Below are 17,648 nucleotides of genomic sequence, written 5' to 3'. Positions count from 1 at the left end.
TGTAAAGACCGAGACCGATAACTATACAACCAGAATCGTATAGCAAGGATTAATAAAGACAATGCAGAGTAACCTTAGAAATTTCAGGGTTGTGCAAGAACAAGTTTAAATAGCGTATAATTAAAATTAATAAAAAAGTGTGAAGAGAAAATTTATTAAAATAATTAAAATAGACAATAAATAAGGAGTTTTTGTTAAAACTGCAAGTAAAAGTGTAGACTACGGACCCATGAAATGATCGTATACTGGAGTAGAGTATTGAATATGGATCATGCACAAATAAAATTGACGAACTATTACGCCTCTTACTAGCTACTTTTTCATATCGGTCTATAGTATATATAGTTGCGACTTCAAGATAATGACATTAATGTGTTTTCATTTTGGTGGAAAAGAACATCCCGTAATCAGTTATTGGAGAGTATATTTGTGAGTTGTTTACCAGAATTAAAAGTTTTTCATTGCTCTCATGCTATTTGTGAAATTCTGTGTGCTTCTTGTATTAATGGACGTGGAGAAACTATAAACTAAATAAAAACAGTGAACCTATTAATTCAACTTAAAGACACAAACATAGTTTTCAGTTTTTGGCTCTCAAAAAACTTCACCAGTAGCAATGTAGAGCATGCATCGATAGGGGAACTCAGAATCTACAAAGATTGGCCTCCAACTCATGAGCATTAACTGAACACCAAAAGGTGATACCTAGATAGCTCAATACAAGAATGATATGATTCCAAAGGGAACAAATTTTGGCTTCTAGCATCATCGTCACAAGATGTATGTTGAAACAAACAACAAACACCAATAGCGTATCTTCTTCTTATCTGTCCCAAACTACCTTCAAATGGTTGTTAGTTGTTACATACTTTTCACCACCACTTGCGTTATCATCTATAAGTCTCCTCCATTTTACTTCCTGCACCATTCTCTATTGAAATTTTAAAAATACACAGCAATAATCAAGTAACGCACACCATGTGTTTGTACTTATGTCAGTTAATCTTGGCTTAACAATTTGAGTGGAAAATAGTAGAAGCCGCCGGACAGAAAGTGTGAGTGAGTGGTGTGTGTGTCTTCTTGTAACAAGTGTGAGTAGAGTGATAAATGAAAGACAAGGCAATTACAAGTGTCTCCTCTTGTGCCAACTCAGCAAAGTAGCACTGAAACATTGCCTCTTCCTTTCACCGTTTCTCATTCAAATAAATTGAGCTCACACTTCACTCCACTCCACTCTCACACTCACCACACCACCCTGTGTCGGAGAGGGAAACCAAGAATGACACAACCACTCACCATCGTCGTTTGCGTTCTGTTATCGGTAGTGGCGTGTGTATCGTGTCTGAACCAAGAGGGGCTTTACCTGTACCAACTCAAGCTCTCTCTCGACGACCCTGACTCCACTCTCTCCTCCTGGAACCCCAGGGACGCCACCCCTTGCAACTGGTATGGTGTAACCTGCGCCGGCGATGCCTCCAACACCTCTGTAACAGAACTCGACCTTTCCGACACCAACATCGGAGGCCCATTCCCCACCAACATCCTCTGTCGTCTCCCCAACCTCCTCTCCATAAACTTCTTCAACAACTCCATCAACCAAACCCTCCCTCTCGACATCTACCTCTGCCGCTCTCTCCGCCACCTCGACCTCTCCCAGAACCTCCTCACCGGTCCCCTCCCCGCCACGCTCCCGCTCCTCCCCAACCTCCGCTACCTCGACCTCACCGGCAACAACTTCTCCGGCCCAATCCCGGACTCCTTCGGAACCTTCCAGAACCTCCAGGTGCTCTCCCTCGTCTCCAATCTTCTAGAAGGTACCATCCCCCCCTCCTTGGGCAACGTCTCCTCTTTGAAAATGCTCAACCTCTCTTACAACCCCTTCTTCCCGGGTCGGATCCCTCCGGAGCTCGGCAACCTCACCAACCTCGAGGTTCTCTGGCTCACCCAATGCAACCTTGTCGGAGTCATTCCAACCTCCCTCGGGAACCTCAACAAGCTCCAGGACCTGGACCTCGCGCTCAATGACCTCTACGGCTCCATCCCCAGTTCGCTCACTCAGTTAACCAGCCTCACGCAGATCGAGTTGTACAACAACTCGCTCTCCGGGGAGTTGCCTCGGGGAATGGGGAACCTCACCCGCTTGAGGCTCCTCGACGCCTCAATGAACCACTTAACGGGGAGGATTCCCGACGAGCTTTGTTCTTTGCCGTTGGAGAGTTTTAATTTGTACGAAAACCGTTTCGAGGGAGAGTTACCGGCCAGCATTGCGGATTCCGAGAATCTTTACGAGCTTCGTCTCTTCGGGAACCGCCTCACTGGCAGGTTACCGGCGAATCTCGGCAAGAATTCTCCGCTCCGGTGGCTGGACGTTTCGAGCAACCAGTTCTGGGGACCTATTCCGGCGACGCTCTGTGATAATGGTGTCCTTGAGGAGCTTCTGGTGATTTATAATCTTTTCTCTGGCGAGATTCCGGCGAGCTTAGGCACGTGCCAGAGCTTAACACGTGTGAGGCTCGGATTCAACCGGTTGTCCGGCGAGGTTCCCGCCGGCATCTGGGGGCTTCCGCACGTCTATCTTCTCGAGCTTGTCGACAACTCGTTTTCGGGTTCCATTGCGAGGACCATTGCGGGTGCTGGGAACTTGTCGCTGTTGATCTTGTCGAAGAATAACTTCTCGGGAACTATTCCCGATGAGGTTGGGTGGTTGGAGAATCTCGTGGAGTTTTCCGCCAGCGATAATAAGTTTACTGGCTCGCTTCCTGATAGCATTGTGAATCTTGGACAGCTTGGGATTCTCGATTTTCATAATAACAGACTCTCTGGAGAGTTGCCGAAAGGGATTCATGCGTGGAAGAAGCTCAACGATTTGAATTTGGCCAACAATGAGATTAGTGGTACGATTCCTGATGAGATTGGGGGTTTGTTCGTGTTGAACTTTCTAGATCTTTCCAGCAACCGCTTTTCCGGGAAAATCCCTCACGGGTTGCAGAACCTCAAGCTGAATCAGCTTAACTTGTCTTATAATCGTTTGACCGGTGAACTTCCTCCTCTCTTGGCTAAGGATATGTATAGGTCTAGTTTCCTTGGTAATCCTGGCTTGTGTGGAGATTTGAAGGGGTTGTGTGATGGTAGGGGTGAGGCAAAGAATGTAGGTTATGTTTGGCTGCTTCGAGCGATTTTTGTTATAGCCACTTTGGTTTTCCTTGTAGGTGTGGTTTGGTTTTACTTTAGGTATAAGAATTTCCAGGACGCCAAGAGGGCGATTGATAAGTCAAAGTGGACGTTGATGTCGTTTCATAAACTGGGTTTTAGTGAAGATGAGATTTTGAATTGTCTTGATGAGGATAATGTGATTGGAAGTGGTTCCTCGGGTAAGGTTTACAAGGTTGTGCTTAGCAGTGGGGAGGTTGTTGCTGTGAAGAAGATATGGGGAGGGGTTAGGAAGGAGGTAGAAAGCGGGGATGTTGAAAAGGGTAGGGTTCAGGACAATGCTTTTGACGCGGAGGTTGAGACTTTGGGCAAGATCAGGCACAAGAATATAGTCAAGCTGTGGTGTTGTTGCACCACCAGGGATTGCAAGCTCTTGGTTTATGAATACATGCCTAATGGAAGTCTTGGTGATTTGCTGCATAGTAGTAAAGGAGGGTTGTTGGATTGGCCAACAAGGTATAAGATAGCTGTGGATGCAGCAGAAGGCCTCTCTTATCTGCATCATGACTGTGTTCCCCCAATTGTTCACAGAGATGTGAAATCAAACAACATTTTATTGGATGGGGACTTCGGTGCGAGGGTGGCTGATTTTGGAGTAGCTAAGGCGGTTGAAACCACAGCAAAAGGAACTAAATCCATGTCCGTCATAGCTGGCTCTTGTGGCTATATTGCACCAGGTTAGTTAGCAGAATATTTTTTATTTTTTTATTTTTTTAATTGTTGATGAATTTAAGATGCATTTAGTTTAGTAGTAGTGATTACTTCTGCATTTGGGGCTTAACTCGTAGTATATGGCGTGGCGGGTCACTAGTAGTTTGATTGTTGGTCCATTACTGCTAGAACTAGAAGTGTGCGTCTTATCCTCCTTACACCCTACAAATCACGACCGTAGTTTCCTGCATGGGCAATTGTTTTTAATGTTTTTGTTGCTTAGTGACAAGTTGTTTGCTTTTTTTGCTGGCATTATAGATCTTTGTACTGATATTGTGATTAGAATATAGGTATAGGATATTACATTGAAACTATTTCTTCGGAGACAAACATGATCCTTTTCTCCTTCCTGCTGCAGAATATGCATACACGCTCAGAGTGAATGAGAAGAGCGACATATACAGCTTCGGGGTTGTCATACTGGAGTTGGTTACTGGAAGACGCCCGGTGGACCCTGAATTTGGGGAGAAAGACGTAGTTAAGTGGGTGTGCACTACCTTGGACCAGAAAGGCGTGGACCATCTAATTGACTCAAGGCTTGATTCTTGTTTCAAAGAAGAAATTTGCAAGGTCTTCAACATTGGACTTATGTGCACTAGTCCTCTTCCTATTAACCGGCCTTCAATGAGAAGAGTAGTGAAGATGTTGCAAGAAGTGGGCACAGAGAACCAAACCAAGCCTGCCAAAAAAGATGGGAAGCTATCCCCTTATTACTATGACGATGCCTCGGATCATGGAAGTATTGCTTAATGAATACTTGCTAAGTTTGGACACTATTTGATGATCCGGAAGGGGGGAGTTCGAAGCTTCTCTTTTACTATAAGCCAGCTTCCCTCCATGTTTTCAGCGCACGCTTTACAAAGTTGACTAAAGAAAAGAGAATTAGAGAATAGGATTTTTTTTTTTGTGGTGGAAAATAGAGGCTTGAGGAATTTGATGTTTCTATAAAAGTATGTCCATATCAAGAAGCTTCCCTACCAAAATTAAATTTGCGTTTGCATTACAAACTTGTATTCAGTAATCAGAAATGATATTTCCATCTTTCAAAAGTTCTTTTTTGAGTACATTTAATGGAATGACTTTTAGCTGACACTGGCATGGGCCAGGGGAGTTTTCAAATTGCAATATCAATGTGACAATGACTTCCAAATCCTGTTTTATATTTTCTATAACTTTAAATCTTTTGGTTCTAGGAGGGTGCTTTTCAACCTACGAAGAATCTGAAATGGGGAAAACAGAAACCACAATTAAGGTAAAGGACAAAACCCCATTTAATAGCTTCGAAATCCTGTAAGCACACAGTATAATTATTTCAGTTCCCTCCTGTTAGGTGAATGTATAGCCTGCTCATGCTTTTAAATGCTTATAATTTTGTAGATGTTTCAGATTAAATGTTTTGACAGTTCTCAGCTTCAGAATTTACTTCTCACAGTGCTCAAACAAATGTGCTGGGTACAGCTACAAGATCTGAGTCAATGATGTTGTTAGCCAGGCTTGTCTCTGGTCCCTCTCTTTAAATTTCTGGTTTCGTCCATTTGGGTTAACTTCTATTTTATTTGTTAATAATTAATGGTGACGGGTTATTAAATATTTTTATGCGATATTTTTGCTGCTGCATCTAGCACAGGAATTGCACAAGTTCTTATTATATCTAGTGGTATTGAAGGAAGGTAAACTAAATTATTGTAGGATTGATCTTTAACCACTCCACCTTTTTAAAATTCTCTGTAGAGTAGCAAAGCACCCAACAAATCAGATTGTTGAGTTTCTTTGGCTTTGTTTTGCTTTGTTATACGTGTCTTTAATTTCTCTGATGACTTGTTGCTACAATGCTCCATAGTTCCTGCCAAATGCATCATAATTCGCCCAGCTTTTCATGGATCTTGTTTAATGACTCCAGAAACGTGCCAATCATGCATGTAGTTTTGAAAATGCATGGGTCATTAATGTTTAGGTTGTAGGACCATGCTGTGATGAGATGGTTCAGTCGCTTACTATATGTCTGTATTATTCGCAAACGTACCTCTGCTATTTCTTTTCCACAATCTTTTACCAAAATTTACTCATCCATACCATAGAATTCAAATTTTCTATCCAATAGTTTGGTTATTGAAATAAAATGCTAACAAGTGGTTATCCTTTCACTCTCATTCTCATGAGTGGATGATATTGTGAAACTTTTATTGCATTTTTGTGAAGATCTTTTTTAAATCGACCCTTCAACCTAGCTTCCATGATATTTTTTGAATTGGATTGTGAATTTGGACTTATTACCTAGATGAATTAGTGTGATACTTAGATATATAGTTTCTCTAATAAATTTTATGTAAATTAGCTTTAATTTATGAAAAAATATCATTTTCCACATTTTTCATTTTGCAAAATTTCTTATGAGAAAACTTTCCGAACGTGTATAAATGAAAGTTTTCAACAACTTATGACGAACTAATTCTTGTGAATTCAGTTTATTCTCTTTTAAAGCCTTGGTCTCACGGAAGTTGAATCCAACGTGGATAACGATTTGAGGATCTATTTGTTTTCTGTTTTAATGTGAGACAAATGCTCTTTCTTGTCCAAATAGTGATCATTTATGTACGTACAACTTGGTGGAATTTTAATCCTAATCATACTTCACCATAATTGAGCTAAAACTTTTGGAATTCAAAATTGGAAGAAGGTTGTTGAAGTTGGGTTCGATTTTATTAAAAATAACTTTAGAGAATAATTTACTTCTATATAAAATTTAAAATAATTTACAAAATAAAATTTAAACAATTCTTTTGAAAGTTTAAAATTTTATTAAAATAATTTAATAATTTAAAATTATAGAATGTCAAATTATATTTACATGGTAAACATTTGGTCACAGCATAAGACATACAACATTAACTAGTTGGCCTGCTAAAATATACAAATAACTAGGCCCATGAAGATAAGTCATTGTGGGCTCCCATTAATTTTTCTTATACATTTTCTTTCTACACTCCCATAAGTTTTTCTGACACCCATACTTAGTGGTGTGTATTATATTCACCATGTGTTGACATTTAATGAATAGAAAGTAGGCTCAAATATATTCTAAAATTAGCGAGCTTTGGTTTTAGTCATTATAATGTAATATAGATATATTTTTTTAATTTTATAAAAATTGAAATTATCTCTTTTAATCTTTATATATTGTCTGATTTTTTTTTTCTTTTAATAAAAATTATTCATTTTAAAATAGATAGATAACATTTACTTTACGAAGCCTGAGAATTTTTCTTAAAGTATTCATATTTATATTATATTACAACAAGTCATGTAAAATATTTATTTAACTCTAGCATATAACTTTGATATATATTTTTGTTTCTAAATTTTAAAAAATAATTAGATATAATTATTTTAATTCAACAACATTATCTTTTGTAAACTTGTTAAACGGCCTTTTTAGACTTATTAAACAAGGACTCAGAGTAATATTTAAATTTGAACATGTCAGTGAATTCATATGTTAACAAAATTTAACGAAATTAAATTAAAAAAATTATGTTTATTTATTTTTAGACTTTAAGATAAAAATGTATTTAGGAAATTTTAGTTTTACGTCTAAATTTAAAACCTAAAAACATGTTTAATTCTATCTTTAACTTAAAAAATTAAAAGAAAAACGTTACAATAAATAAAATCAAAATTAACTTATTTTATATAGATTAAAATGTAGTCATATTTTTTAAAAAAAGTAATAGTGAATTGTTAATTTTATATTGGTAAGTTTTATATTATAGATCAGAATATATAATCTAGAGAGTGTTACTCTTTTGTCCTCTTAGTTAGATTTTTTTTTAAGGTGCGTTATCTTATTTGTGGAATTAGCTAGTTATTTTCCTCTCATTGATCTTAAAATTATTCTTTTTCTTATCACTAATTTGGACTTTAATAGTATTTTAAAAACAAATTAAAAAAAACTAAAAACAGTCATATATGAACCATTTATTGTAGATTCAAAAAATAATTCATATAAATACATTTGTTTATTTATGTAAATTCCAATTATATACGATAAATATTTGTAATGTAAAATGGATACGTAGTTGTTACTTAAAACTTAAAAAAAGGTGATTATTATCTTATCCACTCCATTTCCCACAAGCACTCAGATAATTTTTAATACATTATAAGATTGATTGGATTATTTGAATAATCAAACTCTTAATTTAGTTAATTCAATTTTAATTGAATTTTTATGATTACAGAATTATTGTAATATTGTGTGTTGGACATTAGTAGGAATGTAAAATGTGTTTTTTTTATTAACCGTTAAAATGTTATTATCTTGGCCATCACTAAGATATTACGAGTTCAATCTTAACTGAAGTGTTGTTTTTAAATTGATATAGGTTCTTTTATATTAAAATAAATCATAATTATCTTTTATCCATATAAGTAATTTATTTTGTACATATAGGTTAATATTATTTTTCAATTCAAATTTGTTTTATTCTTTTTATCAATAATGTGTACAATCAAATATAGATAAGGTCAATTCATAATATAAATAGTAATATTTATGTGAATGCAAAATCTTACATTACAAGACAGTTTTTAGGGTTGAGTTAAACTTAAATTTTACTTCTTAACATTATATCAAAGTCATGAGTTAAAATCTATTTTTGCGAAATTTAATATTTGTTGGGTCTATTGTTCCATCTGCTATCAGGTTGTTATCAGATCAGTCTATTCCCATGCACAAAATATATGTCTTGGTGTGAGGGGTGTGTGTTGAAAGTCTCAAATTAACTAGAGATAAGATTAATTTATAATATATATTATTGAATGTAAAATCTCAAATTAGAAGACTTAAGTTAGGCTTAAATTTCATTTATTAAAAAATAAAATTAGTGTCAATTGAAATTTATATTTATAAAGGTATTTTCTTTATTTAGTCAATATTTTTTATTGCCTTTAATAAAATCATGTTTTTACTAATTTAAATTATTGTTTTTTAATCTATACATATAATGGACATTTCTCTTTTTCGTGTTCACATTTATTTTCCAATTTTACTCTTCAAATAATTTTTTTCAAAATTAAAATAATCATTTTATAAATAATACTTTTTTTAACTGATCATTTGTTTAAATTTAATCTTTTTTTTAATTTGATATGTTTTTAAATTTATCTAATTTTATATTAAAAATCATCTATAATATAAATAAAAACTAGTTACAGTACAATTATAAGAATTATATATAGTTAATTTTATAATTATAATAATAACAATAATAATACTTTTATTATTTTTTATTATCATAAAATACATATGCATAACGCATGTACTTTCAGTTGATGATAATAAGAATTATTTTTGTATATTATTAAAATTATTTCTCTATCGGTCTGTATTAAGTTAATTTCTGAACTAATGTCACTTAATTTTTTTTTTTCAACGAATTTGATAGAGACATTTTTAGTTGATTTTTCCACACTCGATATTTTCAGTGGGAGGGAGTGTGTTAAAGACGTAACTTTACCATCTTCTAGCTTGACTTATTGATCCATATCCTTAACTAAACACTTATATCTTTTACTACCTTATCAATCATTTTTGTACATGTATTTTAACACTTACATTTTTACTTTTATTTATTTTTCTAATTTTAATATAATATTTCATTATGAAAACGATTGTCAAATTAATATAGATAAATAAAGGTGGTGCCAAAGAATATTTCAAACTATCATTTGGATTTGTATCTCTTTATTGAACTCAGAGGTGGCAAAATAGCAAAGCAGAGATTAACGTAAAGAGAGTAACTACATTGTATAGCTTGACAGACATAGAACTTATTATTCAACGTAAAACAAATAGCGTTTTTATACAGAGAGAGAGTAACTGTTATATTAGAAATAACAGAAAACTGAAAAAACTGAATATGGTTTTGGTTTTACACCTTACAACATTCCCCCTCAAACCAAACTAGATGCATCTACAACACCAATACTCTCTCTTAGAAACTTGAACCTTGCGTGCTTCAACGCTTTCGTCAGGATGTCTGCAAATTGCACTTCTGATTTACAATGTTCCACTACCAGTTTTTCATTTGACACTTGCTCTCTGATAAAATGAAACCTTGTTTCGATGTGTTTGCTCTTCCATGGGCAGTGGGGTGCTTTGCCAAGTTTATGGCTGATTGATTGTCAACCAATAATCTCAGTTTGCACCTTTGATGTATTCCCAGTTCTTTCAACAGAGAACACAGCCAGATTGCTTGGCAAGCAGCTTCAGATGCTGCTATGTATTCAGCTTCACATGATGAGAGTGCCACTACTGGTTCCTTGGTAGAACTCCATGAGATAGGGGTCTTTCCCAAGAAAAACACGTATCCAGCAGTGCTTCTCCGGTCAGTTCTGTCCCCACACCAGTCTGCATCTGAATATCCCACCAGCTCTTTATCTCCTCTGGACAGAAGCACCCCAAACTCCTCAGTCCCGTGCAAATACCTCATGATGCGTTTCACAGCCAGCAAGTGTGATATTTTAGGGTCTTGCATGTATCTACTAACAACCCCAACGCTGAAACTTAAATATGGGCGAGTGTTACATAGATACCTTAGGCTTCCTACAATGCTTCTGTATACAGCAGGATTTACCCCTTCCTCATCAGGGTTGTGTTCCAGTTTCATACCCGTTTCAGCAGGTGTGATGGCTGAATTACTTTGCTCCATACTGAATTTCTTCAACAAATCACGAGCGTACTTTGTTTGGTGCATGATTACCCCAGATTTTGTTTGTGTGAACTCAATGCCGAGAAAGTAACTCAGCTTTCCGAGATCATTCATCTCAAACTCCTTCATCAGCTCTGCTTTGCATGACTCGATACACTCCTCACTGCTGCTGGTAATTAAGAGATCATCTACATACAAGCAGATGATGATCCTACTGTCATCTGTATTCTTCACGTACACTCCATGTTCTGATATGCATTTCATGAATCCAATTCCATCAAAGAATTTGTCAATCCTTTTGTTCCAAGCTCTCGGAGCTTGTTTTAACCCGTATAAAGCTTTATTAAGCTTGTATACTTTGTGCTTATCAGTCTCCTGCACAAAACCAATGGGCTGCTGCACATATACTTCTCCCTCTAGGGGACCGTTCAGAAATGCAGATTTTACTTCTAGTTGGTGCATGCTCCAGTTTTCGTTAGTTGCCAAAGCCACTACTAACCTCACTGTTTCAATTCTCGTTACTGGTGCATAAACTTCTCCATAGTCTATACCAGCCTTTTGCAAGAAACCTTTCGCCACGAGCCTGGCCTTGTGCCTCACGATTTCACCACTAGCATTCACCTTGACTTTGTAGATCCATTTGAGAGAAATTGGCTTTTTGTTCAGAGGCAACTCTACCAACTCCCAGGTGTTGTTTCTTTTAATGGAGTCAATCTCCTCCTCCATTGCACGCCACCAGTGACCATCCCGTGCTGCCTCCTCAAACGTGATTGGCTCTGATTCAGCAATTAGTGTAGAATGCACTAAACTCCCGTCAGAGGTCACAACAGCATCGTGGGTGATATCATAATCTCAAAGATAGGATGGTGGCTTTGATCTTCGTCCTGACTTCCTCACGGCCAAATCAGTGATGGTGTTTTTATCTGCAGATTCCTCTTCTGCTAAAATGATTTTTGGAGCGTTGGTGTCTTCCGTGCTTGCCACTGTCCAGTTCCAACTAGATGACTCATCCACATACACATCTCTGCTAGTGGACACGTGCTTTGAATTGGGGTCATATAATTTGTAGCCACCTGTCTCATGGTAGCCAATCAGCACTTGGGGTGTGCTTCTGTCATCCAACTTTTTTCTTAACGGATTAGGTACATGTTTATAGCAAAGAGACCCCGAATATCCTGAGGTGTGAAATGTCAGGTTTGACACCTGTCCAGGCTTCCTCAGGTGTCATCATCTCCAGTCTTCTTGTTGGTGAACGATTTAGCACATATGTTGTTGTGCTTGCTGCTTCTCCCCACAGGAACCTTGGAATATTCTTGGTTTTCAACATACATCTAACCATATTAAGCAAGGTCCTGTTTCTTCTTTCTGCAGCTCCATTATGTTGAGGAGTGTATGGAGGAGTGAACTCATGGACAATCCCTTCCTTCTCACAGAATTCCCTAAATTCTGTTGCTGTATATTCCCCTCCACCATCAGACCTTAGAATCTTGATGCTCTCCCCACTCTTTCGTTCCACCATATTTTTGAATCTTTTAAACACCGTCAACACTTCACTCTTCCTTTTGATTAGATAGATCCACATTTTTCGAGTAAGATCATCTATGAATGTGAGAAAATACCTGTTCCCACTAGTCGTTTCTTCTTGCATAGGACCACAGACATCTGAGTAAACAACTCCTAGTTTCTCAGTGGCTCTCGTAGGGACGTATTCTTTGAACTTTGGCCTAGTCTGTTTGCACTGTATGCATTCTTTACACACTTCTTCTGGAATCTTGATCGGTGGAAGCCCATTAACCATTTCTTTCGCACTTAGAGTTGATAGGTGTTGGAAATTCAGATGCCCAAACCTGTTGTGCCATATCCACTCATCTTTGTTTACTGCTGTAGCTAGACATTGGTGTCTTCGCGTATTCATTGCAATACGAAATGTTCTGTTCTCCGAGAGATCTGCATGAATAACTAGCTTCTTTGATTGATCATAAACATTTAGACCATTCTCCTTCATTTCCATCATGAACCCTTTCTGCAACAATTGTCCAAGACTGAGGAGGTTTGTTTTTAAACCTGGTACATACAGAACACCATCAATCACCACTTCTCTGTCCTCTGAATCCTGTAGTACCACTCGACCAATGCCTTCTGAATTCAGGCTGCTATCATCAACAAATCTGATCTTCCCCTGCGAAGAATCATCAAGTTTGATAAACCAATCACGTCTACCTGTCATATGAGTGGAGCACCCCGAGTCTACGTTACTGGTTTTGGCCATAAGCAACACCACATCAGAATCAGAAGAGGCTGCGTCTTGGGCCAAATTAGCTTGGTTCTTTGGTCTGTTCTTGGAACCTTCACCATACCAACATTCACGAGCAAAATGCCCGAGCTTGTGGCAGTTATAGCACTTTAATTTTTTCTTCCACTCCTTATCATCCTTTCCTTGTCTTTTCTGATCTTTGCCAGTCTTGGATTCATCTTCAGATTTCTCTTCTTGTTTCTTGCGGTGCTTTCCTTCTTTCTTGAAGCTTTTTGACTTTGTCTTGTAAGTTGTTCTGACCTGTAACGCCTGTTCTTGGCAGTGTTTACGATCATCCATCCTAAACTCATGTGCTTCGAGAGAGTGTTGGAGTTCTTCTATCTTCAGTGTCGCAAGATTCTTTGTTTCTTCTATAGTAATCACTAAATGGTCAAATTTAGGAGGAAGTGACCTTAATACCTTGTGTATCACGTGTTGTTCTGACACTTTGTCACCACAACATTTCATCGCATTCACCAGTTCTTGAATTTTGTTCAAGTATTGAGCTACTGTCTCGCTGTCCTCCATCATCAGAAATTCAAACCTCCTTTTTAACGCTTGCAGCTTCACTGTTTTGTGCTTATCATCACCATATGTCTTGATCAATATTTCCCAAGCCTCTTTTGCTGTTTCAGCTTGTGAAATCTTGTTAAAGATTTGTGAATCTACACATTGGTACAACAAGAACCTTGCTTTGCCGTCCAACTTCTGCTGCAGCCTATAGTTCTTCTTGTCTTCGTCTGTCGCTTTGCTGCTAAGTTCTTTGTTTCAATTATTTCTGCCACATCTTGGAACTGAAACACAACCTTCATCTTTATTCTCCAATCATCAAACATCTTACCATCAAAGATTGGTAAGCCTCCTTGTATGATGCTTCCACTTCCGGCCATCTTGATTCTGAAAACTCCTCAGACTTGTGTACACTTCTTGACACCTTTCACTTTTGAAAAAAAAAATGTGCTACGTTCCCGGCCGCGCACCACTCCTCTACGATGCTTCTCTTTATACAAACGAACAACTACACAGGCGAACCTATGCTCTTGATACCATATTGAACTCAGAGGTGGCAAAGTAGCAAACCAGAGATTAACGTAAAAAGAGTAACTACAGTGTATAGCTTGACAGACATAGAACTTATTATTCAACGTAAAACAGATAGCGTTTTTATACAGAGAAAGAGTAACTGTTATATTAGAAATAACAGAAAACTGAAAAAACTGAATATGGTTTTGGTTTTACACCTTACAACACTCTTGACCTCCAACCTATCCATCACCCCTATGGTCATTGCTTCTGTGCCCTTTGAAAAAATGAATTTTTGTGCCATTCTATGTGGATCAAACGAAAACATGTCGTATGTAATAATTTTGAATTATGTGACACAATTTTAATTGACAGTCAAAACTACAACTAAACAATTACAAATACATTGTGTGACTTGTCATTCAACCTAGCATTTGCCACCTAGTCTTCGTTGGTGGCGGCTTCATCCTTCACACCTTACCACCTCTCCATCCCCGTCCGCAACGTCCATTGGTCAAGTCAAATATGGGTGTGTACCTGTTTGCATGTTTCGTCACCGCCTTTTCTTATGCCTACGACGACTGTCCCTAATACAATGATGTCAGTGGCTTTGGTCTGCCTCCTTGACACAAGTGGAGGCCGACCTGAGAAATAGTGTCTACGTCCCCTACAACATGAGCCTCATTTCTTGTTTCAAAGTATTTTAGACCTATTAGAGGCAATCTTGTCATTAGAGAGTTCATTTGATAAAAGACTATCTCAAGATTCCATACAAGAAGAACTTAAAGATGAACCTTTACAATTTAAACGATCTATGACAAACACAATGAGCAAGAGATTGGAAGATCAAATATATTCAAGGCTCCTAATGCTACAAACAATTGGAAATTCAAAGGATATGAAGATCATGACTTGGAGCATATTTGAAGGATAATTCTTAGGAAAATTTGTTTATGTTTTTGGACTTTGAGTTTTCTTTTAGAAATTAGTTATGTTTATATGTTTTTGGACTTTGGGCTTTCTTTTATAAATTAGTGTATGTTTTTGGACTCGAACCTTCTTGTAAAGTTCTCAAGTTTTTTAATGGACACTTTTAGTCATATATTAAATTTTATTTCATTAAAGATAAGATTCTCTTTGTTCTTAACTTAGTCCTCAGGTTTTTATTAAGGATTAACATCTTTGTGGCGAATCTTCACTTAACTTATCAATCTGTTAGATTATGACGTCTTTTATCTTTATCTTATTCCGTGTTCTTTTCTGATTTATTTTCATTGTACCTTTGAAAGATTAAAATTAAGAAACGATCATACTCTTTTTTGAATAAAATCATATTATCATCGAATTGGTCGGTTTCGATTGTGCATTGTTGGGGTGCTCGAGGATGTGCTCAAGGTGGTAGGAGGAGCTTTCGGTGACAAGTGTGGGTGGTGACACTTTGTCTCTTCGTCTTCCTATCACTAAATACAATCGGATGGTAAGCTGAACGAGTGCCACATTATTTTAAATTATTGCAACAAGAGATTTTTATCGGATATATGTGGAAGCACTTCAAAACTCCGTTTTAAAGGAACATCAAAACCTCGCCCTTCACCTAAATAATATAGAAATCCCAAAACTTTCAATCGGGTGGTAAAATTACAATTTAATTTCCTAAAAGTCTTGTAGGAATCACGTAGTTTTTCTATATAAAATATAGGTTAACTATGTCTTGAGATTAATTAAAATTGACTCAAAAAATACTTACAAACACCTTACTCGCTAACTTAATCTTCACGAGAACAAAATTGAAACCGAAATCTGAAATATAAGTCTTATCCCAACGAAGTAGACACAAAAACCCTTTCAGTAATTAAAAGCAGGGTGGCTCAGCAGCCAACAATGAACTTCCACAACCAAATCCAAAACCTCTCAACTTTCTCACCAATCCACCCCCTTTTTTCAAACAAATCCACTATTTTCGCTTTGACACCTTCTATTCAACGCTTTCATCTCTCACCAACTTCTAATCACATATATTAATTATTCCCATTTTCCACACTTCTCCTTGACATGCCATCCAATCTCTCCCTTTATTCCACCTTCTTCCTTTACCTCTCTTCCCTTTGTGGCTACTCAATAACCCAACATCGCAAGCAAAAGAAACTAATCTTTTCTGCAACCCCAAAGTTAATAAAACAAGATCTCAAACAATGAACCACGGGTACATTGTTTATGATTTGGTTATGGTCACTCTATCCATGTCCCTCATAATTCTCGGTGCTGTCCTCTTTCTTGCATGCAAGAAGAAGAAACCAGATGAGTGTGAAGAACCCGTTGCCGTGAAGCACTGTGCTCGAGTGTACTCATTGATGGACATTGACGCTGTCACCGATAGCTTCAACCCTGGGAGAGTAGTAGGAAAGGGTCCTCTAGGAACCGTGTATGCTGGGGTGCAGGAGAATGGAGAGCTTGTGGCTGTGAAAAGGATCCATCCCGTGCTTGTGCTGAGCAACGCAGGGCTAGGATTCTCATCAGCGTTGAAATGGCTCTCTTCAGTTCAACATCCCAACATAGTTCCTATAATCGGATTCTCAGAAGCACCGGGCGAAAGAGTTATAGTGATGGAGTTTGGGCGCATGATGAGCTTGGAGTTCTGTTTGCACCAAAACGGTAATGGGGCATCGCTTTTGGATTGGAACAAGAGGATTAGAATTGCAGCAGGAGCAGCGAGAGGGCTTCAGTATCTGCATGAAGTGGCAACACCAAACATCGTACATGGGCGAGTCAAGTCTTCTAATGTTTTAATTGATGTCAACTTTTGTCCGAGGATTTGTGATTATGGTCTCAACTTTTTGGAAAAGAGAGAGGTGGTAGGTTATGTGGATGATGAGTATTGCGATGAAAGAGGGGGTGGTGTAAGCAAGGAAAGTGATGTTTATGGTTTAGGAGTTGTATTGCTTGAGCTATTAAGTGGTAGAGGATGCAAAGAAAGAGTGATAGTAGAGTGGGGTTTGGGTTTGATAAAGGAATTGAGTTTTGGTGAAGTTTTGGATCCTAGGTTGGTAATTCCTTGTGACATGAAGAATGTAGTTAGATTAGCGAAAGTTGCTTCAGCTTGTGTTGGGAATTCAAGGAAGTGCAGACCTTCCATAGGACAAGTGGCTACTATTTTGAACAGCTTAGAGATGGAAGTGTGCGTGTGATCGAGTCTCGGAGGAGCTACTTGACGATGAAGTCTGATACTGAATTCATTGATACCTTAAATTTTGGAGAATGGCGAAGGAGACACGTTACCCAAATGGGAAATAAAGTTGGTATGCGTTTCTCATCTGTAAAATACTTGTTTATAATAGCTTTACACTGACTTGAGATGCTAGTGTTTTGCCTGTAAGTGAGGGACTTTGTACCCAAGCTATTACGACAGGTTCAGAAATTTCAAAATCAAAACGTTAATTGAAATAGAAGTTGCACGGTGGTTTCGTCATTTGTGACAATTTATGGTCTACTTTTGGTGCCAATTTTAAGTCGGATAACATATTTTCACTACTAAACAACTTATTTTATAACTTAAGATATTTTTTAAGTGTTTTTTGAATTTAGAAAAATAAAAAAAGAAAAAAAGAAAATCACTTTAAAAATGTCACTTCAAATTATAAAAAAAAAAGTTGTCAAAATTTAATTGTTAAAAAATTATTTTTCTTCTGAGTCTAGTGAATTTT

The 17,648-nt window shown here is 37.2% G+C and overlaps 2 protein-coding genes across 2 annotated transcripts; both read left to right on the top strand.

Moving 5' to 3' along the window:
- Nucleotides 1-707: 707 nt before the first annotated feature.
- Nucleotides 708-4,970, top strand: LOC114178137 (uncharacterized). The gene is made up of 2 exons (XM_028063867.2): nt 708-3,887; nt 4,280-4,970. The coding sequence occupies exons 1-2, from the start codon at nt 1,280-1,282 to the stop codon at nt 4,669-4,671; spliced, it is 3,000 nt and encodes a 999-aa protein (XP_027919668.1). The 5' UTR covers nt 708-1,279; the 3' UTR covers nt 4,672-4,970.
- A 10,884-nt stretch (nt 4,971-15,854) lies between these two features.
- Nucleotides 15,855-17,399, top strand: LOC114179658 (PTI1-like tyrosine-protein kinase At3g15890). The gene has a single exon (XM_028066071.2). It carries the CDS (start codon nt 16,140-16,142, stop codon nt 17,130-17,132), a length of 993 nt encoding a protein of 330 aa, XP_027921872.1. The 5' UTR covers nt 15,855-16,139; the 3' UTR covers nt 17,133-17,399.
- Nucleotides 17,400-17,648: the final 249 nt, after the last annotated feature.

This window comes from Vigna unguiculata, chromosome 3, assembly GCF_037176805.1.
Source record: "Vigna unguiculata cultivar grain cowpea cultivar isolate G323 ecotype 2 chromosome 3, ASM3717680v1, whole genome shotgun sequence".
NCBI classification, from domain to species: Eukaryota; Viridiplantae; Streptophyta; class Magnoliopsida; order Fabales; family Fabaceae; genus Vigna; species Vigna unguiculata.
This window is presented reverse-complemented; position numbering and strand designations above follow the sequence as displayed.